General features: G+C 34.2%; 6 protein-coding genes across 14 annotated transcripts; all 6 read left to right on the top strand.

Annotated features, from left to right (window-relative positions):
- Positions 1-986: 986 nt before the first annotated feature.
- On the top strand, positions 987-6,936 carry LOC17900504 (altered inheritance of mitochondria protein 3). 6 transcript variants are annotated; one of them, XM_023789129.1, is made up of 23 exons: positions 987-1,048; positions 1,782-1,856; positions 1,965-2,129; positions 2,246-2,362; positions 2,528-2,641; positions 2,735-2,854; positions 2,993-3,103; positions 3,252-3,389; positions 3,469-3,587; positions 3,686-3,832; positions 4,099-4,167; positions 4,312-4,380; positions 4,468-4,536; positions 4,619-4,687; positions 4,908-4,976; positions 5,057-5,125; positions 5,212-5,304; positions 5,389-5,457; positions 5,518-5,598; positions 5,962-6,082; positions 6,206-6,289; positions 6,375-6,433; positions 6,667-6,936. In XM_023789129.1, the coding sequence occupies exons 2-23, from the start codon at positions 1,788-1,790 to the stop codon at positions 6,752-6,754; spliced, it is 2,109 nt and encodes a 702-aa protein (XP_023644897.1). In that variant the 5' UTR covers positions 987-1,048; positions 1,782-1,787; the 3' UTR covers positions 6,755-6,936. The 6 variants fall into 6 exon arrangements, with proteins under 6 accessions (XP_023644897.1, XP_023644896.1, XP_023644895.1 ...); XM_023789128.1 differs by having other exon boundaries at positions 2,525-2,641; positions 2,738-2,854; XM_023789127.1 differs by having other exon boundaries at positions 2,525-2,641.
- A 2,138-nt stretch (positions 6,937-9,074) lies between these two features.
- Positions 9,075-11,069, top strand: LOC111832507 (GDSL esterase/lipase At1g31550-like). Its single transcript, XM_023789137.1, is given in 6 exon segments — positions 9,075-9,460; positions 9,783-9,998; positions 10,078-10,226; positions 10,336-10,612; positions 10,706-10,939; positions 10,942-11,069. Coding segments are annotated over 6 exon segments (1,185 nt in total). The 5' UTR covers positions 9,075-9,210; the 3' UTR covers positions 11,001-11,069.
- A 1,407-nt stretch (positions 11,070-12,476) lies between these two features.
- LOC111832506 (GDSL esterase/lipase At1g28580-like) lies at positions 12,477-14,273 on the top strand. The gene is made up of 5 exons (XM_023789136.1): positions 12,477-12,828; positions 12,950-13,165; positions 13,266-13,414; positions 13,500-13,776; positions 13,863-14,273. Exons 1-5 carry the CDS (start codon positions 12,549-12,551, stop codon positions 14,141-14,143), a joined length of 1,203 nt encoding a protein of 400 aa, XP_023644904.1. The 5' UTR covers positions 12,477-12,548; the 3' UTR covers positions 14,144-14,273.
- Positions 14,274-15,410: 1,137 nt separating this feature from the next.
- On the top strand, positions 15,411-17,461 carry LOC111832505 (GDSL esterase/lipase At1g28580). 2 transcript variants are annotated; one of them, XM_023789134.1, is made up of 5 exons: positions 15,411-15,718; positions 15,950-16,168; positions 16,432-16,580; positions 16,671-16,947; positions 17,033-17,461. In XM_023789134.1, exons 1-5 carry the CDS (start codon positions 15,442-15,444, stop codon positions 17,317-17,319), a joined length of 1,209 nt encoding a protein of 402 aa, XP_023644902.1. In that variant the 5' UTR covers positions 15,411-15,441; the 3' UTR covers positions 17,320-17,461. The 2 variants fall into 2 exon arrangements, with proteins under 2 accessions (XP_023644902.1, XP_023644903.1); XM_023789135.1 differs by lacking the exon at positions 15,411-15,718 and having other exon boundaries at positions 16,044-16,168; positions 16,439-16,580.
- Positions 17,462-18,450: 989 nt separating this feature from the next.
- On the top strand, positions 18,451-20,427 carry LOC111832587 (GDSL esterase/lipase At1g28580-like). Its single transcript, XM_023789888.1, has 5 exons — positions 18,451-18,789; positions 19,004-19,219; positions 19,364-19,512; positions 19,610-19,886; positions 19,981-20,427. Exons 1-5 carry the CDS (start codon positions 18,513-18,515, stop codon positions 20,265-20,267), a joined length of 1,206 nt encoding a protein of 401 aa, XP_023645656.1. The 5' UTR covers positions 18,451-18,512; the 3' UTR covers positions 20,268-20,427.
- Positions 20,428-20,532: 105 nt separating this feature from the next.
- LOC17897763 (snRNA-activating protein complex subunit) lies at positions 20,533-23,751 on the top strand. Of its 3 annotated transcripts, none has more exons than XM_023789886.1 (11): positions 20,533-20,752; positions 21,204-21,475; positions 21,574-21,640; positions 21,741-21,793; positions 21,962-22,043; positions 22,250-22,338; positions 22,425-22,515; positions 22,625-22,717; positions 22,876-23,001; positions 23,098-23,358; positions 23,448-23,751. In XM_023789886.1, the coding sequence occupies exons 2-11, from the start codon at positions 21,264-21,266 to the stop codon at positions 23,721-23,723; spliced, it is 1,350 nt and encodes a 449-aa protein (XP_023645654.1). In that variant the 5' UTR covers positions 20,533-20,752; positions 21,204-21,263; the 3' UTR covers positions 23,724-23,751. The 3 variants fall into 3 exon arrangements, with proteins under 3 accessions (XP_023645654.1, XP_006307426.2, XP_023645655.1); XM_006307364.2 differs by having other exon boundaries at positions 20,533-20,802; XM_023789887.1 differs by lacking the exon at positions 20,533-20,752 and having other exon boundaries at positions 21,424-21,475; positions 21,600-21,640.
- Positions 23,752-24,108: the final 357 nt, after the last annotated feature.

Below are 24,108 nucleotides of genomic sequence, written 5' to 3'. Positions count from 1 at the left end.
AGAGACATGTGTCAGTTGGGGAGCAGCATCATAAGCAACGAACGGTGGAGATTGTACAGAAACTAATGTAAGCTGCACGTGTAACAATCATTGTCACTCTATTCTTTTTTCTTTCTATGTTTTTTTATGATTATTTCTTTGTATATTATTTTTTTTACCTTAAATTAGATTAGTCAAAACAGTCTTTTCTGATTTAAGTAAAAACCAGATTTAAGAGTGACAACTTAGTGTCAGATCACAGCTTGTTTTTCCAGCTTGGAATTGTCTTTTGACTAAATATGACTTGTCTACATAAATATAAATCTAATTAGTTTTTAGATTTTATAGGAAAAAACTACTAATTAGCTGTGATTTTCATAATTATTATTAAAGTATTAGGTAAATTTTTTCAGGGTAAATTGGTTCAACAAATTTTAAACTTCAGTATTAAAGCATTAGTAAAAAAAAAGAACTAACAGTTCTATGCATTATATTAGCATGAAATTCACATTAAATTTTATAATTAGCGGCGCCGTATAACGACAATATAGTTAAGTTTAATCTATCTAACGTAATTATTCAAAAATGTAAATTAATTTTTATTAAGTTCTCAATTGCGGCGCCGCCAAAGAAATCTACATTTATAGTTTAAATAGTGAATTACGTATATTTACTTAAGATATTTTAGTGAATTAGCTAGTGTTTATCTTTATACATTATACATTATGTGAAATAAATCAAAATATTTACTTCAGTCAAGTGTATCTATTTACTGAGGGTAATATTGAGGGTGAATCAGAGAGTTCTGAATAGTGACAAAAAATATATTTGTAATTCACCATATATACTTTTAAAGTAAAAAATCTAAAAAAGTTGGCAAAGGAAAAAAAGATAAAAAAGTTTTTGACACATGTCGTGATGAGGATAAGGTAGCTCAGAGCTTCTCTATTCGACATTGGGTATATATATATGTGCCTATATGGAATGGCTTCTCAATCTCACCAACACACCTCTCTCTCACAATTTCCATATCTCTCAAACTAACCACATTTCACTCAAACTCGATCCAGTTAAGTGTTTTTCCTTTCGTTTTCTTTGCAGTTTAGCTCTATACTTTTTTCCAAATCCTCTATGAAGGCTTTTTGAATTTACAGAAGAGACTTCTTAGAGTTCTGTCTAGATAAAAGGTCTATGCAATACTGATTTTCTTAACATGTAACCATTTAATCTGTATAGTTGATTTCTATGTAACGTTTTTCTTTTGATCATTCTTCACACAAATTTCTTGTCTCCTTTGATTTTAATTTTCTTTGTTGTTTGTTCTCTTTGTATATAAGATCTTAGATTTCATTTCTTCAGTAATTGTTTTGTATATACATTATTTAGTTTTTGATATTTTGTTATTCAATTTCAAGATGAAAGACTTCAGAAAAGTTTATCAATGTTGTCATTTGATGGAGGAGGCACTAAAAGCCAGAAGTTTTTTTTTTCCTGTATACTGATATTTTAGAGGCTTTCAAGCATTTATTATTATTTTTTTTTTCCAAAACGTAGTTAATCTTAAAGGGAAAAAATGGCTTTTATAAAGGAAAAAAATTATTTTCTTAAAGGAAAAAAAAAGTTAGCATTTACAAATAAATAAAAGAATCATGAGTCACAAGCTAGTTTTTTTACCAGGTTCCTATCAAGGCTCTCTGTTTGTTATATGTGAATTAAATTTTAATATTGTATTTTCTTCCCCATATGCTAAATTACTTTATTTTCTAATATATTATATTTATTTCAATTAATGATTATATCAGGTACATATGGATCAAAGTTTTCCATTTAGTCCTTCGTGGTTTCCCCCATCACCAGAACCATTTCCTCAATCAATGGTATACAATCTTCACAATTGTGTTCTCGTGCTTTGCTATATAGAATCTCGATTTTGATATATCTATACGATGAATGAACTAAAGTGTTGGCTTTGTGGAATTTTAAAGGAGTTTCTGCAAGACCCTTTAATGGTAGAATTTGAGAACATGGACGAAGTACTTGCTGGATCGTTCGATGTTCCTGCAGTAATCGGCGAAGCTTATCCCTCAACGATTACACAACAACCATGTTGTCCAGAGTCATTAACCATACCACAAAGTCCACCTAACGTGGTACGTTATTTACATTTTCTGTAAAACATTTTAATCATTACTAGAGGCCTTTGAAACTAAACATTTCATGAAAGCATATTTTGTATAATTAAGTTCGTTTTTTTTCTCTATCCAAGCAACCACAAGACCAATCATCCTACGTTGCACCTGGATATGTACAACATCCTGATCAACAAGATTTAGCAAATCCAGACTTGCTCAATTCCTTTCAAGAGCCAGATGTTTCTTCAGTGGTATGTTATAAAACATATTTAAATTTTGGTTATCAAGTTTTCAATTAATATTATTATTTTATTTTTAATTTACATTTATGAGCCATATGCTATATGTTATTGCTAAACCCTTAATGGTAATATATTAATCACTTAATTTTTTTTATTTTGCCTAAACAACAGCAGCAACATAAACAACCACCATCATCCAATTTCAATGGATCTTTACAGCAATACGATCACCAAAGTTTACTAATTCCAAACATGATGTATCCTCAGTCGCCAGATGCTTATACAATGGTAAGTTATGGGTTTTTTTTTCTTCATAACATTCATTATGATCCAGAAATAAAATTATCCAATTCACATGAATTCGTTTTTGTTTTGCCTTAGCAGCAGGAGCAAGTACCACCACTATCCAATTCACATGGATATGAACAGCAATATGATCAACAAGGTTTATTAAATCCAAACATGCTGAATTCTTCTCATGAACCTGATGTTTTTACTATGGTAAATCACAAAATTTCATTTTTTTTTAATATCAATATGTACATTGCATTAGCCATATTAGATTCCATATATGCTATGAAACTAATTAATGATAATACATTTATAATTAAATTCGTTTTGATTTTGCCTACGCTGCAGCAACAACAACAACCATTATCCAATATACATGGATATTTACAACAATCAGATGATGAAGATTTATTACAGAACATGCTGAATTCTTTTCAGGAGCCAAATCCTTATCCAATGGTACGTTAGATGTTAATATTTTTTTCCAAATTATCAAATTAGTATATGCCATCAAAACTAAACCATCATTGATAATAGATTGATAACTAAACTCATTGTTTATTCCTTTTTTTTTTTTTTGATCAACTCATTTTTTATTCCTTTGTAGCAAGAACAACAACAATTGTTTTGCGACGACTCACATGAGCATGTACAAGGAAACTTGCCGAACATACAACCAGATCAGCAATACTTATCTAATGAAAACATGACAAATTCATTTCAAGAGTCAAATGATTCTACAATGGTAAGTAAAACTTTTTTCCCCCAAATTTTCTTCATCATTAATTAATTTTAAGATTAATATGTATTTCATGATGAGCCAGATCAATATTGTTCAGCAAAGCGAAGAAGGAGACAACGGATATGCTGCACATCAACAGCCAATGACTGATTGTTTTGAGTTACCAAATCATCTTGAAGATATGTTTCAAACAGCACCTGTGTATGTAACAAATTGATTACAAACACAATACTTAATGTATATACATGTAGCAATGATCTACAATTTCTAATGTCTATTTTATTTTTATGAAAATGCAGATCAGAAAATTACCCGACATATTCGGAGTACCAACATGGTCCGATTGGTTCAGATTTCAACATGGACGACCAGATGGCACCTCCGAGAGTTTCAACAAACAGAGAAGACGAACATCTCGCCCCAAGGATGGTCACAGATATGGCTATGTAAGTTCATCTGTTTCCCGTAAATACTATATAGTCGAAATATGGAAAATGGTCACACGAGTTGTGACTCTGCTTCAATTCAAGAATTGGTCTTTGCTTATTAATTTATCTTATTAATCAATGTCTATATATGTAGTACTTTTTTATATATTTGTTTCACTAGAAAATATAGGTGTTATAATAATTAGTTTTTCCAACCAAAAATTAACTAATCTTTATTATTATATAAGATCACTATTCTATATTAAATTGTTAAGTTAATGCAGAGATAATCCTCTACAAAATCAGAACTCTACTAGCACTTTTCAACCAGAAATGCCATCGAGCTTTACCGGGTATGTATCATTCTAAGTTTTAGTCTCTGTTATATATGTGAAATACGCGTAAATATTTGTTTCACCAAATAACGACAGTTATATAGTCATATAGAACATACTGTAATTCTATAAATTTTCGTTAAATAATTTCGGTTAATGCAGGACTTATTCTCAACAAAGTCAAATATCTAGCATTCCACCTCAAGCTCAAATGTCGTCGAGCTATACTAGGTATATATATTACTTTTAAGTTTAATCACTCTTAAATTTTATATATATATATATATCTATCTGTGTTAAGCGATTTGAGCTGCGTAGGACTTGTCCTCTGCAAAATCAAAATTCGATGATGCATCTTCGATCTCAAATCCCTTCTATCTCTACTAGGTATATGTATATATATTTATTGTTGCAAGTTTAATCTCTTTCTTAAATCTAATATATTTATGTTAAATTATGGTTGATGTAGGGTTTATCCTACGCAAAGTCAAAATGCGATGATGCCTCTTCCATCTCAAATGCCTTCTAACTCTACTAGGTATATATATATTTATTGTTTTATGTTTAACTTCTCTTAAATCTTACATATTTGTGTTAAAAAATGGTTAACGTTGGGCTTATCCTCCACAATATCAAAATTTCGATGATGCCTCCTCCATCAAAAATGTCTTATAGCTCTACTAGGTATATATATTTATTGTTTTATGTTTAATCTCTCTTAAATCTTATATATTTGCGTTAAATTACCATTATTGTAGGGCTTATCCTCCACAAAATCAAAATTCAATGACGCGTCCTCCATCTCAAATGCATTCTAGCTCTACTAGGTATATATATATATATATATTGTTTTAAGATTAATCTCTCTTAAAGCTTATATATTTGCGCTAAATTATGGTTATTGTAGGGCTTATCCTCCACAAAAACAAAATGCGATGATGCCTGCTCCATCTCAAATGCCTTCTAGCTCTACTAGGTATTTATATATCTATTTATTTATTGTTTTAAGTTTAATCTCTCTCTCAAATATTATATATTTGTGTTAAATTATGGTTAATGTAGGGCTAATCGTCCACAATATCAAAATTCGATGATGCCTCCTCCATCTCAAATGCCATCTCAAATGCCATCTCAAATGCCTCCTAGCTCTACTAGGTATATATATATATATATATATTATTTTAAGTTTAATCTCTCTCTTAAATCTTATATATTTGTGTTAAATTATGGTTAATGTAGGGCTAATGGTCCACAATATCAAGATTCAATGATGCCTCCTCCATCTCAAGTGCCTTCTACCTCTACTAGGTATATATATATTTATTGTTTTAAATTTTATATATTTGTGTTAAATTCTGGTTAATGTAGAGCTTGTCCTCCACAAAATCAAAATTCGATGATGCCTCCTCCGTCTCAAAGGCCATCTCAAATGCCTTCTACCTCTACTAGGTAGTTTATTATTTTAAATATATTATTCTATGTTTAGTCTCTCTATATAGTCGGTCACGAAATCTAGAATAAGGGTTAGAGCAACCTCATTCATGAGATTTAATTATGATATCTTAGAAGTAGTTTATTAATTAATTTAATTAGGGAAGTAGTTTTATATCTTATGGTATCTTAGGAGTAGTTTTATATCTTATGCAAGATACCATATCTTGCTAATTAACCTTGTTTTTGCTTTTTAATTAAATGATTAATCATCTAAGATATCACTTAAATCTCATCAATAAGGTTGCTCTAATATTTGTTTTTCTTCAGTGGCAATTTAATATTTGGAACTGATCATTTACATTTCTCAATTGTATATAGGAACAATGGCAACGCGCAAGAGTTAGTAAGTCAGCCTCTGCCGAGAGTTAGGCGCCCTCGACAACGCACTTCTACACAAAGACGTCCACGCACAAACTCAGTCACTGCTGCTCCCCTACAGGTACTATATATTTCATTCGATGAATAAACTATATAAGCTTATCTTTTGTTTTTAAGTAGTATATATATGCTAAGAGACTATATATAGTATTGATGATGATATATATATATGTATACATTACAGACCAGTACTGTTCTGGGACGTCGAAAAAGAAATGATCAAAATCACTCTGTGCAAGGAGAATCATCATCAGCTGCCCAACGAAAGGTGATACATCTTTATATATATAATTCTTTCTCCAAAATAAACTAAATTATTGAGAAAATTAAAAGATTTTAATCAAATAATGCAGAGGATCGCCATCCCAGAAAGAAATGTTGATTCAAATGCACCCAAACCTATCGAGCACAGGTTTATACCTTCTCATCTACGTTTTCATTTCACATTTTCCAATTTTTTGTCATAAGTGACCAAAAACACAAAGCTACAACCTTACTTTAGTTACATGATTATGACTTACAAATTTTTTCATATATAATTTCATACTCTTATATTTGTATCACAGTATTCTATCATTCAGTATTAAAAGTTAAAAATACCTAGGAACATTTACTAATAGAACTTTTTTACTTTCTTTGTTTCAGGGTGAAAAATGCATTATATGATCCAATATATGAAAGCCTTGGTCTAGCTATTGATCCCATGTTGAGAAAATTCCATTTTCAAAGATGAGAAATCGCTAGTAACTTTTGTATCTAGCTTTTCTAATTTATTCCTTTTTTTGTTCAATCTAATTTATTCGTTATATTACAACTTTTATGGTTTAAATTTGCTGTAGCTATGAATTTTATCGATGAATATGAACCATTAAGCATTATATCGAGAGTGATGAATTGAATACCATTCTGCTCAGATATGTTTCAAGTTTATTGTAATCTTTAATTCATCCTTCATTTTCTTTTTTTCTTTCATCTCTCTCTCTCTCTCTCTCTCTCTATATATATATATATACACACTAGTGGTTTAAATGAAAATAGATGGTTCAGTTTAATATCCATAATTTTACCAGACTGGAGATTAATTAAGAACAATTCTTAATCCTATATGCCATACAAAGCTATGGACGACTTACTCCAATACTTAGTGCGAAATATTATTTCCGTACATATACCATACAAAGCTATGAACGACTTAATCCTATAAAGGGATAATGTACTTCTAGTTCCTCAATCAATTAAATATCACAGCCTAAACTATATACACATGCATATTCCTACAGCTAGCCACGATTCCTACAACTAAATTTCCTCTAATTACTTTGGACATAAGATTCAAAGCTTTGAGAATGGTATCAACTTCGCGGTGGCTGGAACAACCGCTGTTGAGTCTGAATTGCTTCAAGAAAAGGAATCACTGCTAAACACATGACTATTTTATGTGCCTTTGTTGTATATTGTGTATTGTTATTTGAGAGAAAGTGTTAATATTGTTGTTTGGGAGTAAGTGCTATAAATGGTAAAGTAGTGTTAGTAGCTATCTCATATGATATCTCTAAAGAGATCTTGGAACAGAAGGAAAACAAAACAAAATATCCAACCTTCGAAAATGAGACACTTCGCCAATGGTAAAGATAACAAAGTAGAAGATGATAAATTCGGATAGGAGTTTGGCTAGGAGGTTTACAGTTTCATGACATATTTATATCCATATCCGGACTTCATAAATCTTTTAAAAATTAGGATATCCGGATAACAGTACATCTGTATGTATATAAACGTAAAAAAAGCATATAATGTAAATGTAAAAGATTATCTTTAATAATAACAAATCCAGATCCAGATAATCCATTCGGGTTTTAAACCACGTTATCCACGACACCTACCAATGATTAAAGATTTTTTTTTTTTTTTTTAATATCCCTATATTAGTAAAAGAGAAGTACAAAAAGTGCTTCCGAGTCGGGTCAATTTCAAAAAATTACCCGAAATTTGTAATTGCATCTTTTAAAATTGGATAGATTAATGGGTTTGGATACATACACCGGATACTTTCCAAATCTAATTTTAGGATTGTATTATTTCCATAACTAATTATAAGATTTACTAATATTTCTCTAACTAATTTAATACAATCTATTTAGAAAATATTATTCTTCTTTCACTTTTATTTGATATTATTTTTAATTTATGATATTATACTATATAATATAAATATTTAATAAAAATTTAACTTTTTTTTCATATGTTGCAATTTGAATTTTTCAAAACGGACATATAATACTCAACTACACTCGGTTAAATATTTTGGACAACGGTTTAAAATCATTATAAGTATGACCAATATTAAAACCATTGTTACATGAGCATATTTAATATTTCAAATAGTTTCAAAATATTATAAATAAAAGGTTCATATATATAAAACTTTTAGAATTTAAAATATCTAAATATTTTCTTGAAGATATAAATGTAATTTTGGAGACATGATTTTTATTGATAAAATATATTATATATCAAAATATGTAAATTTTAGATAATTCACGGGTAGTTTGTTAAAATCACAATTATAATGATAAAACGAGTTACGAATAATGTTTTTTACGAAATGAATTCTGTTACGGGTTGGACTTTCAAAAATATATTGTAAATATGTAATTTTTACGTATATTCCTACTTTTACTACAAAAATGGCCAAAATGAATAATTTATCGACAAATATTATTTCGTGCTGTTAAATTTTCACCGTGTTTTTAATTGTATCAAAACTCAGTATATGATTATTTACTCGTTTTTTCCTTTATTATTTTATTTAAACTTATTATACAAATATATGATTTACCGTAATCGACTGTACTCTAACAAAATTAAAATGTAACATATTTTAATCCGATAAAAGTTATATATATGTAATTATTTCCTCCGCGCTGTAGCGCGGATCCGAATCTAGTCCTCTTTAAAAGACGAACACCGAATGATTAAAGATTTTGTGATAACAGAGTAAATTGCTTTATTTATGATAATGAATGAGACAACAAGAACGGTTCGTTTAGTCATTATGAGTCATGACGACGACTAGTCGACTATTCTGTCCATACCCTCCATTCAATTTGGCTCTATATAACCTTTCTTTGTAGAATACTAATAAACTAATAATAACGAAAGATAGAAAAATCATTCAGGACCTCTCAAATGGCGTCTCTAGTAGTGACCATCTTTTTATCTACTATTTTTGTGACTACTATCGTCAGCTCGGAGACGCTGTGCCGTAATTTCGAATCGATCATCAGCTTCGGCGATTCGATTGCCGACACCGGGAACTTAGTCGGTCTCTCTGACCGTAACCGTCTTCCTGTGTCGGCGTTTCCCCCGTATGGAGAGACCTTCTTCCATCACCCAACCGGCCGTTCCTGCGACGGTCGTATCATTATAGACTTCATCGGTACTTCTCTTTCTATAGATATCGAGATTTTAAGTCCAAGTCTAGGCATGTGGTGGTCTCTTAGAATTAGAAGAATCCAAAATTAATTAATAATGATAGCTGTGTTTGAACTTCCGTGAGAAGAAACCAAAAGAGTCACTCATTATTTAACTACTATATTATATCCTCTGTTTTCTTGTTTTGTTTCGTCGCAACTTTTTTCGATTATTAAAATCTCTGTTTTCTTGGATATGTTTTTGGGTTCTGTTTATAGAGTTTCTTACGTAAACTCTTTTTTTAGTTTTCTTGATCTTCAAGTTAATAGTATGAGAGTGGTTTACAGCTGAATATTTGGGGCTTCCTTATGTGCCTCCTTACTTTGGATCTAAAAATGGAAACTTTGAGCAAGGAGTTAATTTTGCCGTAGCTTCAGCAACGGCATTGGAAAGTTCTTTTTTCGAGGAGAGAAGAATTTACATTCCTCACAGCAACATCAGCTTAGGAGTTCAGCTAAAGAGCTTCAAGGAGAGTTTACCAAATTTATGTGGCTCGACTTCAGGTAGTGAAAATAAAACTTTTGAGTGAGTATTATGTATTTTCAATGAACTTTTGAGGTCACTTGTATATGTTTTCTTTAGATTGTAGAGATATGATTGGAAATGCTTTGATTCTCATGGGAGAAATTGGAGGGAATGATTATAATTTCCCATTCTTCCAACGTAGACCCGTTGAGGAAGTCGAAGAGCTGGTTCCGCTGGTAGTCAGCACTATTTCTTCTGCAATCACGGTAAACATTTTAAGTCGCGAGAAGAGAGCAAAACATATTTGTTTCTACTGGTCAGTTTGTCAAGATCTATAATGTGTTTGGTGCGTTTGGGATGGACTGTTGATTCCAGGAGTTGATTGGTATGGGAGGAAGAACCTTTCTAGTGCCCGGAAATTTCCCTATTGGATGCTCAGTGGTCTATTTAACATTGTATCAGACATTAAACAAGGAAGAATATGATCCATTAACAGGATGTTTGAGATGGTTGAACAAGTTTGGAGAATACCACAACGAGCAGCTTCAGGAAGAACTCAACAGACTCAGGAAGTTGAACCCTCATGTCAGTATCATATACGCTGACTACTACAACGCTTTGTTGCGCCTTTTCGAAGAACCAGCCAAATTTGGTCAGCCTTTTCTATTATTCCATTGAATCTAATTATCAAAGTCATTGATATTGAACTGACAGATCGAGTTTCAATCAATGATACTGCCTGCAGGGTTTGGGAACAGACCCTTCCCTGCTTGTTGCGGTGTAGGAGGACCGTACAACTTCAGCTTCAATAGACGTTGTGGAAGTATTGGAGTGGAAACGTGCAATGATCCTTCAAAGTATGTGGGCTGGGACGGTGTTCATATGACTGAGGCTGCATACAAATTGATAGCTGATGGAATACTCCAAGGACCGTATGCGGTTCCTCCTTTCAATTGGTCTTGCCTCAGCTCCGAGACTAAGAATCAGAAATCATTAGACACAAATTATTCTTTGATGAACGTTCATACAACCTTGTCTAAAACTTTGAGACAAGAGAGATAATGAGAAGATAAAAAAAAGCATATATGTACTTTTTCCGATTTGTTGTATATTCTCTTGGATTCGATCTTTCAAATCAAAAGTCATCAGGTTTACAACTCTAGTCTGAATTTATGGATTGTTTGGATATATTTTTGACTTAAACCGGGTTAACCGGAGTGTACCATATCACTCTCCTACACACCATGTAGAGTAAATTATCGAGCCCCACCATTTGGTTTATGTTATCAATAGAAATAACAAAAACATCCAAATAAGCCAAAACAATATGAAAGGGAAGAGGCCTCTAGAGTCTAGTGGAATAAACGTGGTTGGTCGAAGCGAAAGCGGATCAAAGAGACGAGAGAAAATGACCGACAAGAGCCACCAATATAAAAATCTTATAGACATATTTATAATAATCTGGCTGAATTTTAATTTTAATAAGTTAATTGAAATTTTACATATTTAATTGATACAGCTGAAACTGGCGATCTTTTTTGTTTTTTTTTTTTTGTGATTAGCATAATATAACGAAATAATTAAGATTTAATAATAATAATAAAATGTGAAAAATAATCCAAATAAAAAATGGTCTAGTTAATCAGTATAATTGTAAATAATTACTAAATTTATATTATAAACTAAAACTAACATAAATAAGATAAATACGTAATTGCTTGTATTGGATCTTGCAGTTGCATACTTGCATTGTATTGTATTCAATTGTGTTGTTGGCTAAGAGAGAGTGGTTCAAGAGTGTTGTTACTATTAAAATCATATGGTATCTTTAGAGAGATGTTGGATTAGAAGGATCAGAGATTCTCCCTATGAAATGTGTCATTGGTCCATCACTTACCCATAATCAGAAACTACTCGGTTCGGTCGGGCTCACAGCAAAGTCTAATCATCCCATTTTAGAAAAAGTGTTGATGAGTTTAAACACAAACAAAACCCCACAGGACCGGAGCTAGAAAGTGAACAAGCAAACAAGGTCATCTAACTATACAATAATGAACGTAACCAAAATCTCCTATAGAGACTCCATATATAATTTCCGTTGATTCAATTAATCGACATTAAAAAAGAAACTTGTAAATATTATAATTGTGAATTGACCCACTAGCTTGTTTTGTGTGTGTTGATTTCGTTTAAGCGATACAAGTATATATAAATCTGCATCAGTTTTTATCAGTCGAAATTCAACAAAAAAGAATTATTAGTAATGATATCACATAATTACTTTCACATGTTGTTAAGTAATTCTAATTTGTACTGCCGACACTAAAGAATTACTGTAGATATCAAAAATCAAAAGTACCCGTTTTAAACAGTACAAATGCAACACGATTTTAAGCCATATAAAGCAAAATTCCTATCCCCCACCATTTTTATACAACAAGAACCACTTATTGACCCAGGACCACCCCAGCCAAACTGTAACTTTCACTCAAACAATCTATAATTGATGATCATGTAAGGAAATGCACATATATATTAAGAAATTATTTAACTTTGATTGTGTTTTCTGATTATGTAAGGAAATCGCAATGGCATCTTCTGATTATCCTCTCTTGATGATGAAGCTCGTTATCTTCATCTTTTTGTCTACTTTTATAATTGTCACTAACGTGGTGAGCTCGGAAACTCATTGCCGGGGATTCAAATCCATCATAAGTTTCGGAGATTCGATAGCCGACACTGGAAACTTGCTCGGCCTTTCAAATCCTAACGAGCTTCCTCACGTGGCGTCTCCACCCTATGGAGAGACCTTCTTCCACCATCCCACCGGTCGTTTCTCAAACGGTCGCCTCATCATAGACTTCATCGGTATGTTTATATCTATTGTGTCCTTTAATTACAAAACGTAACACACTAATTATTAAATGTGGAGTAGTATTGTGGTTATTGGTTCCTCAACTTACATCTCTCTTATGCTCTGTTTCTTTAGCTGAATTCTTGGGTTTACCGCTTGTGCCTCCTTTTTATGGATCTCAAAATGCAAACTTTGAGAAGGGTGTTAACTTCGCGGTAGGCGGAGCAACAGCACTGGAAACTTCCTTTCTTGAAAAGAGAGGAATTCACTTTCCTCACACCAATGTCAGTTTAGGAGTTCAGCTTAGTAGCTTCAAAGAGAGTTTGCCTAACTTATGTGGCTCTCCTTCAGGTAGGGAACATCAGCTCTCTTTTTCAATTTCTGTATCTGATGTACCCTGTTTTATATGGTTAGAATTAATAATGGCTTGCTTTGCAATCTTGTTTTTTAGACTGCAGGGATATGTTAGAAAACGCTTTGATTCTCATGGGAGAAATTGGAGGCAATGACTATAACTACGGCTTCTTCGCTGGCAAAAGCATTGAAGAGATCAAGGAGTTAATGCCCTTGGTTATCACTACTATCTCTTCTGCTATCACGGTAACCATTTCTCTCTCTGAATATCTCATCAAGTTCTTGATCTGCCTGGGAACAACGACTAACTGAAAAATATTCGATAACACAGGAGTTGATCAGTATGGGGGGAAGAACATTTCTGGTGCCTGGAGATTTCCCAATTGGATGCGCTGCAGTGTATTTGACATTATATCAAACATCAAACATGGAAGAGTATGATCCTTTGACAGGATGTTTGACATGGCTGAACAAGTTTGGAGAAACCCACGGCCAGCAGCTTCAAACAGAACTCAACAGACTCCAGAAGTTGTACCCTCATGTCAACATCATATACGCAGACTACTACAACGCACTGTTGCGCGTTTACCAAGAACCAGCCAAATTCGGTTAGCCTTCTTGATCTTTCTATACTGAACCTACAGAAACAAGTACATCTGTCCATTTTCTAACCGAGTTAATTATGCAAAATCAGGTTTCATGAATAGACCCTTGTCCGCTTGCTGCGGCCTAGGAGGACCTTACAACTATACCTCAATTACTCAATGTGGGACTGATGTAGTTGAAGGTTGTAGTGATCCTTCAAAGTATGTGGCTTGGGATGGAGTTCATATGACCGAGGCTGCGTACAGATTGATAGCTGAGGGTATACTAACAGGACCATATGCGGTTCCTCCTTTCGATTGGTCTTGCCACAGCTTGGAAATTAAGGACTATGGATCATCTGACACAAAGAATCATTTGATGAACAACTAATATAAGTTGGTCAAAAATTGCAAAAATTTGAGAGGATGATACTTGATAATGTCTTTTAGTGCTTCTGCTGAGTCCAAAAGTAGATTTTAGTAAACCTCATATTAATAATGGTAAATTTAAATTATATCTCTCTTCCATCGAAGTTAAGAGCTCTAAATTTTGTCTTCCCTAGAGAACAACCAAGATCCATCTACACTACTTATTTCAGTTCATCTCACAATCCACTCTTTTGCTCCAGTGATTAACAGTCAATCACACCCTTAATTCCCGTAATTAACCAAAATAAAAAATAAAAAATGTACTAAAGATTATGAGTATAAATTAATCGTTACATTTATCATAACATTCAATATATCAACAACTAAGTCATGATGAGTCTATTCATGGTATAGTTTCAATAATTGGTCATTGTTATTATCATTTCAAATGCAGCTTCTATTAGAATACAACAGTATAATGTGTTTTTAATTATTAAATAAACATAATTTTTTATAAGAAGTTACAATAAAAAGATGCAAACCATTTAATTTTCAGATTGTATTATAATATAGATCTAAAATAAAGTTACATCCAATATTTTCATTTCAAATTTTACTCTGAAAAAAAAAAAAGGGTTGAAACTTATGATTGTGAGAAATGTGTAACATTTATTTCAAAGTAGCCCAAAAGTCGCAACCACTGCATCTAATATGAACGAATAGACAAACACACACGGCAAGAGAAGCCTTTCTCTAGTCTCTACCTAACAGTTCATGATATTGTCTCCGAGCGAATAGAAAAGAGAGAGAAGAAAGAGTGTGAAACATATAATATGTTCTTAAGTGTTTGTGTTAGATCATGTATAGCTAAATAATGTTATACTACTTAGAGATATGTTTTGGATTATAAGGATCGAAGAATCATTGTTTGGAAAGTGAATACTTGGGAGTGTTTCTACTCAAATTTATGTATTGTTTGGGAGATTCAGATCACATTTCTCAACCATTTCCGTTCATAAAGAGTTTTAACGTGGCTGCTGCAGTCGTAAGCTGAAAATGACGTGGCGTGTTTGTAGAAGATTTTTTTGGTTCTTGCTGTGGACAACACTCTCAGAACACCCAAATATTTTCGTATATTTTATTTGTTTGCACATGTATAAAAGAATCATATTATAAAGTACAATATCGACAAGACACACTACCCACTGCATCCAATAATTGACATTTTTATCATTATTAAATTATCCTTTTTTATATCTATTTTTGACAAATGAATCCACAAAATCAAAAGGGACAGAGACAATCTCCAGACCTCTCGCAATGGCGTCGTCTGATTATCCACTCTTGATGATGAAGCTCCTCATCTCCATCTTTTTGTCTACTTTTGTTGTCACTAACGTGGTGAGCTCGGAAACACATTGCCGGGAATTCAAATCCATCATCAGTTTCGGAGATTCGATAGCCGACACTGGAAACTTGCTCGGCCTTTCAAATCCTAACGAACTTCCTCATATGGCGTTTCCACCGTATGGAGAGACCTTCTTCCACCATCCCACTGGTCGTTTCTCAAATGGTCGCCTCATTATAGACTTCATCGGTATGTTTTATTGTGTCCATTGACTTTACTTAAGGGCTGTGAGTAAAGGTGTAGGAAGGTCAAACCAAAAGAGTCATTAGTTTTCTTCATACTGATGCTCTTGCTTGTGTAGCAAGTTTGATTATTGTATTAAACCTAAAAATCATCTAGATACAGAACCATTCAGTTTGGTTATTGGTTACGCAGCTGATAACGCTCTCATTCTCTTTTCTATGGTTCTTCTGTTCACAGCTGAATTCTTGGGTTTACCGCTTGTGCCTCCTTTTTATGGATCTGATCAAAATGTTAACTTTGAGAAGGGTGTTAACTTCGCCGTTGGTGGAGCAACAGCGTTGGAACGTTCTTTTCTTGAAGAGAGAGGAATTCACTTTCCTTACACCAACGTTAGTCTAGGAGTTCAGCTTAGTAGCTTCAAAGAGAGTTTGCCTAACTTATGTGGCTCTCCTTCAGGTTGGGAACATCAACTCTCTTTTTCAAGTTCTGCATATGTATATGGTTAGAAGATTCATTCTGATTTCTTACGCTCCCATCGTAAAGCAGAATTAGTACTCAGCTTTAGTTTAGACGTTGAGAGTCACAATACTAAGAAAAAAAGAAAAGAGAAAACCACAGTCGTTCTGTTTTGGGTTCTGCTTAGTGTAATAGCATTTGACTGATGCAATGAATGAAGCTCATTTTTACGAAAAATGGCTTACAATGTAATCTTGTTTTAGACTGCAGGGATATGATAGAAAATGCTTTGATTCTCATGGGAGAAATTGGAGGAAATGACTATAATTACGCATTCTTTGTTGGCAAAAGCATTGAAGAGATCAACGAGTTGATTCCCCTGGTTATCTCTACTATCTCTTCTGCTATCACGGTAACCATTTCTCTAAATTTTTGATTATCTAGATCAAATTTTTGAGCTGCTGCTTGAGAACAACGACGGGCTGAATATTCGATAACACAGGAGTTGATCAGTATGGGGGGAAGAACATTTCTGGTGCCTGGAGAATTCCCAGTGGGATGCTCAATAGCCTATTTGACATTATATCAAACATCAAACACGGAAGAATATGATCCTTTAACAGGATGTTTGACATGGCTGAACAAGTTTGGAGAAAACCACGGCGAACAGCTTCAAGCAGAACTCAACAGACTGCAGAAGTTGTACCCTCATGTCAACATCATATACGCAGACTACTACAACGCTCTATTGCGCGTTTACCAAGAACCAGCCAAATTTGGTTAGCCTTCTTGCTCCTTTTATTGAACCTAGACAAACTAGTACCTACATTAGTCAAGTTGCTAACGATTTAATTATGCAATCAGGATTCATGAACAGACCCTTGTCCGCTTGCTGCGGAGTAGGAGGACCTTACAACTATACCCCAGGTAGGAAATGTGGGACTGATGTAGTTGAAAGTTGTAATGATCCTTCAAAGTATGTGGCTTGGGACAGTGTTCATATGACTGAGGCTGCGTACAGAGTGATGGCTGAAGGTATACTAAAGGGACCCTATGCAATTCCTCCTTTTAATTGGTCTTGCCTCAGCTCTGAAATTAAGGACTATGGATCATCATCTGACACAGAATTGTTTAATGAACAACTTATGTAAGTTGGTCAAAAATTTGAGAGAAGGATACTCATAAATCATAATATACCATGTATGATTGTTATTTAGTGATTGTCTTGAATCATGTTCATGCATTATTATTGTTGTTATGTTAGATAAATTGCAAAGGTCAAATTGTAGCTAATTTGAATAATTGTAAGTGAGTTTGGAAAATGGCAAAAAAAAAAGAAAAAAAAAATCTATAGGCAAATGAAGATTTGTTATATTGCATTGAGCACAACCAAAAAAATCCTTTAGTGTAATTTTTTTGTTAATATTTCTTGTGGTTATTTGTTAACATGATAGCCTGATGGACTGGCCTAATCTAATGGTTGAAAGTGGACTGGTCACTATTATTATCATTTTAATATGGCAAGGATATCTGGTTTTGATTACACGAATCGAGATTCTTGGGTTGTATCAAGAAGAGTAAGAAAACATTAAATATGAACAACTAGGCCATCATCCCTACTGTATCTAATATATTGGTTTTGTATCTTTTCTAACAATTTGGAGTTCATATGACCGAGGCTGCGTACAGATTGATAGCTGAGGGTATACTAAAGGGACCTTATGCGATTCCTCCTTTCGATTGGTCTTGCCTCAGCTCTAGAAAACTTATGAACAATGGAGGATCATATGACACACAAAATTCTTTGAGGAACAACTGATCTAAGTTGGTCAAAAAATATGAGAGAAGGATACTGATAAAACCATGTATGTTCTTTAGTTGTTTTTTGGGTCATGGAAGTCAAGAACGAAGAATGGTGGGATAATTTCAACTTGTTCATCTTATCATTTTTGTCTTCTTTGTTCCTCCAAAATAAAATTAAAAATCCAGTAGACATCATGGGACCATATATATAATTTGTGTGTGTGTTTTTTTTCCTCCAAGTATGCAATTATTTGTTATATAAATAAAAATCAGTTTAATAGATATTACTAAATAACAAAAGAAATATAAGAAACTTTTTAGACATGAAGCGTACAAACGATTTTATTGATTAATATTAAATAGTTTCATTGAAACCCAAACCAAAAAAAAAAACAAAAAAAGCGGGGGTTGTGGTAGTTGAAGAGATAAATTGTTGAACGTTACTTTCAGAAGTTATGACAGAGACTCTTTTAGCCTCAAACTTAAAATCCCAAGCAGTGGCTCTGCTTTTGCCTGGCCCTTGTCTTCTTCTTCTCCTTCCATGGAGTCTCCAAATTGTTATCGGTTCAAGAAACTCACTACGACCTTCTTCCTCCTTACTTTGCTAACCACATTCGTAGTTAGCTCAGAGGTACAACAGTGTCGGAATTTCAAATCGGTCATCAGCTTCGGCGATTCTATTACCGACACTGGAAACTTGCTGGCTCTCTCCGACGCTGACAACCTTCCTCACTCCGCCTTTCCACCTTACGGAGAAACCTTCTTCCACTTCCCCACCGGCCGTTTCTCCAATGGTCGCCTTATCATCGACTTCATCGGTACTTCTTCTCCTCCTCCTTATTTTTTATCTAAATCTAATTTGAGTCTTGAAAAAAAATAGTCTTCTTCGATTAAAGTATTAAACATTTGTTTTAAACCTGTTTAGTCATTCTTTCTCTGTTTTTTTTCTTTTTCTTCTCTAGTACTACTGCAAGTTAACAACAGTATAAGACCTTTCTTAAGTGATTCTCCATTTTTGCTTCTTCTTTACAGCTGAATATCTGGGGCTTCCGCTTCTGCCTCCTTTCTATGGATCTCAAAATGCAAGCTTTGAGAAAGGAGTTAATTTCGCTGTAGCGGGTGCAACCGCATTGGAACAAGCAGTTCTTGAGAGCAGAGGAATTCATTATGATTACACCAATGTTAGTTTAGGAGTTCAGTTTAAGAGCTTCAAGGAGAGTTTACCCAATCTATGTAATTCAACTACAGGTAATGAATATTTCTTTGTTCTATATATGTCTTATACGGTTAAGAATATGTCGAATATGATTTGTTTCTTCTTACATAGAATTTACCAATTCTATGATACAAGCTCACTTGTTCTGTATTGTAATGATTCTTTTGTTTTCTTAGATTGCAGAGAAATGATTGGTAATGCTTTGCTTATCGTTGGAGAGATTGGAGGGAACGATTATAACTACGGGTTCTTGGTTGGTAAAACCGTCGAGGAGCTCAAAGAGCTGGTTCCGCTAGTAATCAGTTCTATCTCTTCTGTGATTACGGTAAACATTATTCTTTCCCATAAACCCTTTTTCTTGATTAATCTGCACAAAACAGAGTGAATCTTGAATGCATATAAATTAACAAATGTATATATAGGAGTTGGTAAATATGGGAGGCAAAACCATCATGGTGCCTGCGGACTTCCCAGTTGGATGCTGGACAGTGTTATTAACTGAGTATCAGATATCAAAAAAGGAAGACTACGATCCTCTAACCGGATGTTTGAAGTGGCTAAACGAGTTTATAGAATATCACAACAAGGAGCTTCACGAAGAACTCATCAGACTCCAGAAACTATACCCTCATGTTACAATCCTATACGCTGATTACTACAATGCCTTGTTACATATTTTCCAAGAACCGGCCAAATTCGGTTATACCCCAAACTCTATTGAACCTTACTTTGGCTGACTAACTAACTAACTAACTAAACTAAGTTCTCAAAACGAATCTTTGTTGTGAACCAGGGTTCACGAACGGACATCCCTTGTCAGCATGCTGTGGATCAGGAGGAATGTACAACTTCAACAGTATTAGTGAGTGTGGGAGTAGGAAAGTGGATAGTTGTAGTGATCCTTCAAAGTACGTGCATTGGGATGGTTTTCATTTGACCGAGTCTGCATACCGATGGGTCGCCATGGGAATACTCCAAGGTCCTTACACCATTCCTGCTTACGACTGGTCTTGCCCCGGTTTTGAAATCAAGAACGGATCAGCAAATAATAAACAGTATTCTTTTAGCAGTAGCCAGTAGGTGACTAGAGCTGTTCTCAAAACCTTCTTTAAGAGAAAAGACTCAAAGTGTGTTGCATAGCTATCATATCTCGTAACGGGCCACAGGCCCATATTATGTTTACAACGCCGTCGGGTTTGTTGGACGGTTTTCCAATATATACTCCGGTTTACTGATTTAATCGATGAGTAAGACAAAATAATCGAATAAAATCACCGGTTGACAATTAAATCGGGTTACATTATAAATAGTCTCTCCTTCAAAGACTCGTCTCCTTGTATCAGATTTCGAATCTTCTGCTCTCCTCCACGACGACGAGGAGCTCCTTCAACAATCCTCAGTCTATACTCTTTAATTGCATCTCATGAAGAAAAAATCCGATCCTTTCTCCTTGTAAAACCCTAATCTATCGTTTCCTGAAGTCGTGAGCTGAGTTTTGTTAATTCGAAACCTAAAACCTTAATTCGTCTGGGCATTCCAGAGACCCATCAAATTCTCTTTTCACTGTAATCGTCTTCGTCTCCTATCAATTCGATCTCTGTCTCTGCTTAACCCAGTGAGTTTATTTTCTTTTATATAACCAAAACTTAACTCTTTGCAGCATCAATGGTCTCACTCTGTGTCTCTCCTTTGCTTTTCTAATCCAGCTCTTTCACTACGCGTTTTATTTGAGTTATTATACACTCCTGCTTTGAATTGGCGTGTTTATCATAGGTTTAATTAGTATAGTGGTGACATTTGCATTGTGAAGTATGCTAATGGTTGTTGATGAGCTTGAATCCTAGTTTGTGAGAATGAATTGTCATTCATATCTTGACTTGTCATTTCCTTGATCTATTCTCATGTGAACTGTTAAGAACACTCTTGTAAATTCATGCTTTGTGATACATATCTCTTCTTTCTAGGAAACCTATTGACTTTTCTTCTGTTGTGTTTGTTTGGTACTTTTATTATCAGACTGTACATTTGGTGGTAACAGAGAGAGAGAGAGAGATAGTCAAGAAGAACAGAGCAGAAATGGAGAGCGATAGTGAGAGCGAGAACGAGAGAAATGAACAATGCCCGACCACTTCATTAGTACCCAGAGGAGGCCCCATTTATCTGCCAAACATGGTGGGAAATATTTATACCATCCCTGAGTTCCGGTCTTCTTTTCTCAGTCTATTCCAGGATTTGGATACTCATTTATCTCTGGAATCTCCCTCATCGTCGCAGCAGTATGATGTCTCGTAAGTATCCCTTCATCAATTGGCTTTTTTCTTTTTGAAAACTGAGTTTCATTAGAAACAATACATAAAGATATGTAACAGGGAGGATTTTGATGCAGAACTGATGATCTCAAGATTTATACAGATGAGGAACTCACCGAGATGGCTATGAAGGAAGCCTTCTCGGTATGTTTCCAAATCCTTTATTGATTTTGTATTCTTATTTTGCTGTCTTTTGAGTGTGAGTACTTAAGTCTTGATGAGGTTGGTTCTTGTTTCGTTCCAGGAAGATAACCTTTCCCAAAAGGAGCTCGAACAATCTTTAAACGCTTCTCATCAGTAAGTATCATTTCCAGACTATCTGTTTTTTTAAATATAATGCTCTGTCTTGTGGGACTCCTTGTAAAAAAAACAATTGGCATGTAGCTTTCTATTAGTGTGCTTCGAGAGAAAAATTTAGGTAACAATGGTAGGATAACAAACAGTTACATCTTTTGTCTCCTACAGTGAAAATCCATCAGCTGGGGCAAAAAGGAAGAAGACTGTAAAGAAGTCTCAGGTAAGGAAGAGGACAGAAAAAAAGACTGAGGTGAGTTTATGTAAAATGGTCTTGGCATGGCCGGAAATTAATTTCTTTTCATATTTATATGTGCTTAGTATTACTGGATACCAAATGTACATGGATTTTACTAGTGTACTGGCTTGGTTCAACAAGGAATGATGGTTGGAGTAGTCAAGGTTATTGGCTTATAGCATTTCCTTTTCTGATTGATATGGTCATATTTTTGGTTTCAGGAAGCTTATCTTGCCAAAGTCGAGCAGCTTGCAAAAATCAAACAAAAGCAAGAGGAGGATAAGGCAGCTGTTAGGCTGCACTGCTTCAGGTCTGTGATTACTTTTGGATAGTCTGGTTTTCTGATGAACTTGTCTGCTTTATGCTTATGTTTCTTCGGTTCTAACTTTTGCTCAGAAAAACTTGTGAAACTGGTAAAGACGCAGCTGCACCTCCAGACGGTTATGAGCAGATGCAATCTCTTAAGTTCATCGATAACAATTACATGGCAAGTTATTTTCCCCTGCAATTTTGTTTAGTATTGACTATGCTACTCCAAACATTTTCTTAACCCTTCATGCCCCCTGCTAAATATTGTCTTCGTTCTATGTAAACAGCAAGTGAAGCCATCAGACATTCAGGGACAAGTGGATACGCTATTTCCTGAAGTCATTTTGTGTGTTGAGATTTATAACAGTCGTAAGGTTAAGGTACTGCTTTATTCTGTAAAACCTTTGATGCACTCTGCATATTTTTTTTTTGAGAAATCGAAGTCTTGTTCCTTTCAATACATAAAAGTAGACATAAGAGGCATACCATTAGCCGGATTGTGCTAACTACTACAATTTTTGAATAATCTTTTGTTCAGACCCAAGAAATTTTGGTTCTAGGACGTCAAAAGTTGACTGAATTGAAAGACAAGATTCATTGCCTTACAGACCAGGTGATGAAAATGGCTGGAGAGTATAATCCCTCTGGATACTTCCTCATAGAAGTAAGAATTCATCTGTTCATTTTCTTATCTTTTGATGACTTAAGTAAGTTTAGTTTCTTCTTCTCTGATTTAATCAGTTGCTTTTTGTTTGTCTAGGATGTCTTTCACAATGATTTAAGGAATCTATCGGGGACAGATTTCAGCTATCCTATTTTAGATTGGATATGGAACTCGAAAGATGAAGCTCTTAAAAAATGGGAATGCCTTTTAACCGGCAAATTACAGAAATATCAGAAAGCAGTTCTAGGTGAAGGGAAATCCATGGATTTACCTCGTTTCAGAACTGCAGACATGCATAGTACACGCTTCTGTGACTTAAGATTCAGAGTCGGAGCTAGTTATCTCTATTGTCATCAGGTAAAATCCCTTTTCTGTTGCTTTACTTCTCATCCTATGATAACGTTATGCAAAGCACAAGATATTTTTACTGATTAAACTGAGAACAGGGAGATTGCAAGCACATGATAATAATACGAGACATGAGGCTGAGTCATCCAGAGGATGTTCAGAACAGAACGGCTTACCCGATCGTGTTTCGACCTAAGCCCAAGTTTCAGAAATGCGGCGTTTGCAAAATTAAAAGAGCTTCAAAGGTTGCAGTGGATAACAAGTGGGCACTAGAGAATCCTTGTTATTTCTGTGATGTTTGTCTTGCACTTCTACACTCAGAGGAAGGCTCTCTTAGCTGTGACTTCCCTGTATATGATTATGTTCATGAGTGAAATACAATTTTGTTGCATAATCCTTCAATAGAATGATAGTTGTAGCTGCAAATTGAAGATATGATGAGTCTTGTCGTTTGAGTGGTAGGGGGAAAAGAAACAGAACCGAAACAAAACTGAAGTGAAATATAACTTGAAATCCGAATTTATAAACTACCAAACCCGAATTAACTGACTAGTATGTGTAAACAGAGATTCTCAAACAGAAACGTGTATGTTTAGCCTTCGTCAAAAACTCTCTTCATTTTAAAGCGGTAGTAATTTAGAAATGTTTATGTTTAGCCAAATTCATAGAAAAAAAAAAAGTAGAGGAGATTCCTTAAATTTCTGTTTCGTCTCGCTGTCTTCCCAAATTCAAAACTCAAATATTGGTTCTCTCCAATTT

This window comes from Capsella rubella, unplaced genomic scaffold, assembly GCF_000375325.1.
Source record: "Capsella rubella cultivar Monte Gargano unplaced genomic scaffold, Caprub1_0 scaffold_1, whole genome shotgun sequence".
Classification (NCBI taxonomy): Eukaryota; Viridiplantae; Streptophyta; class Magnoliopsida; order Brassicales; family Brassicaceae; genus Capsella; species Capsella rubella.
The sequence above is the reverse complement of the archived record's forward strand: the minus strand, read 5'-3'. Positions and strand labels throughout refer to the sequence as shown.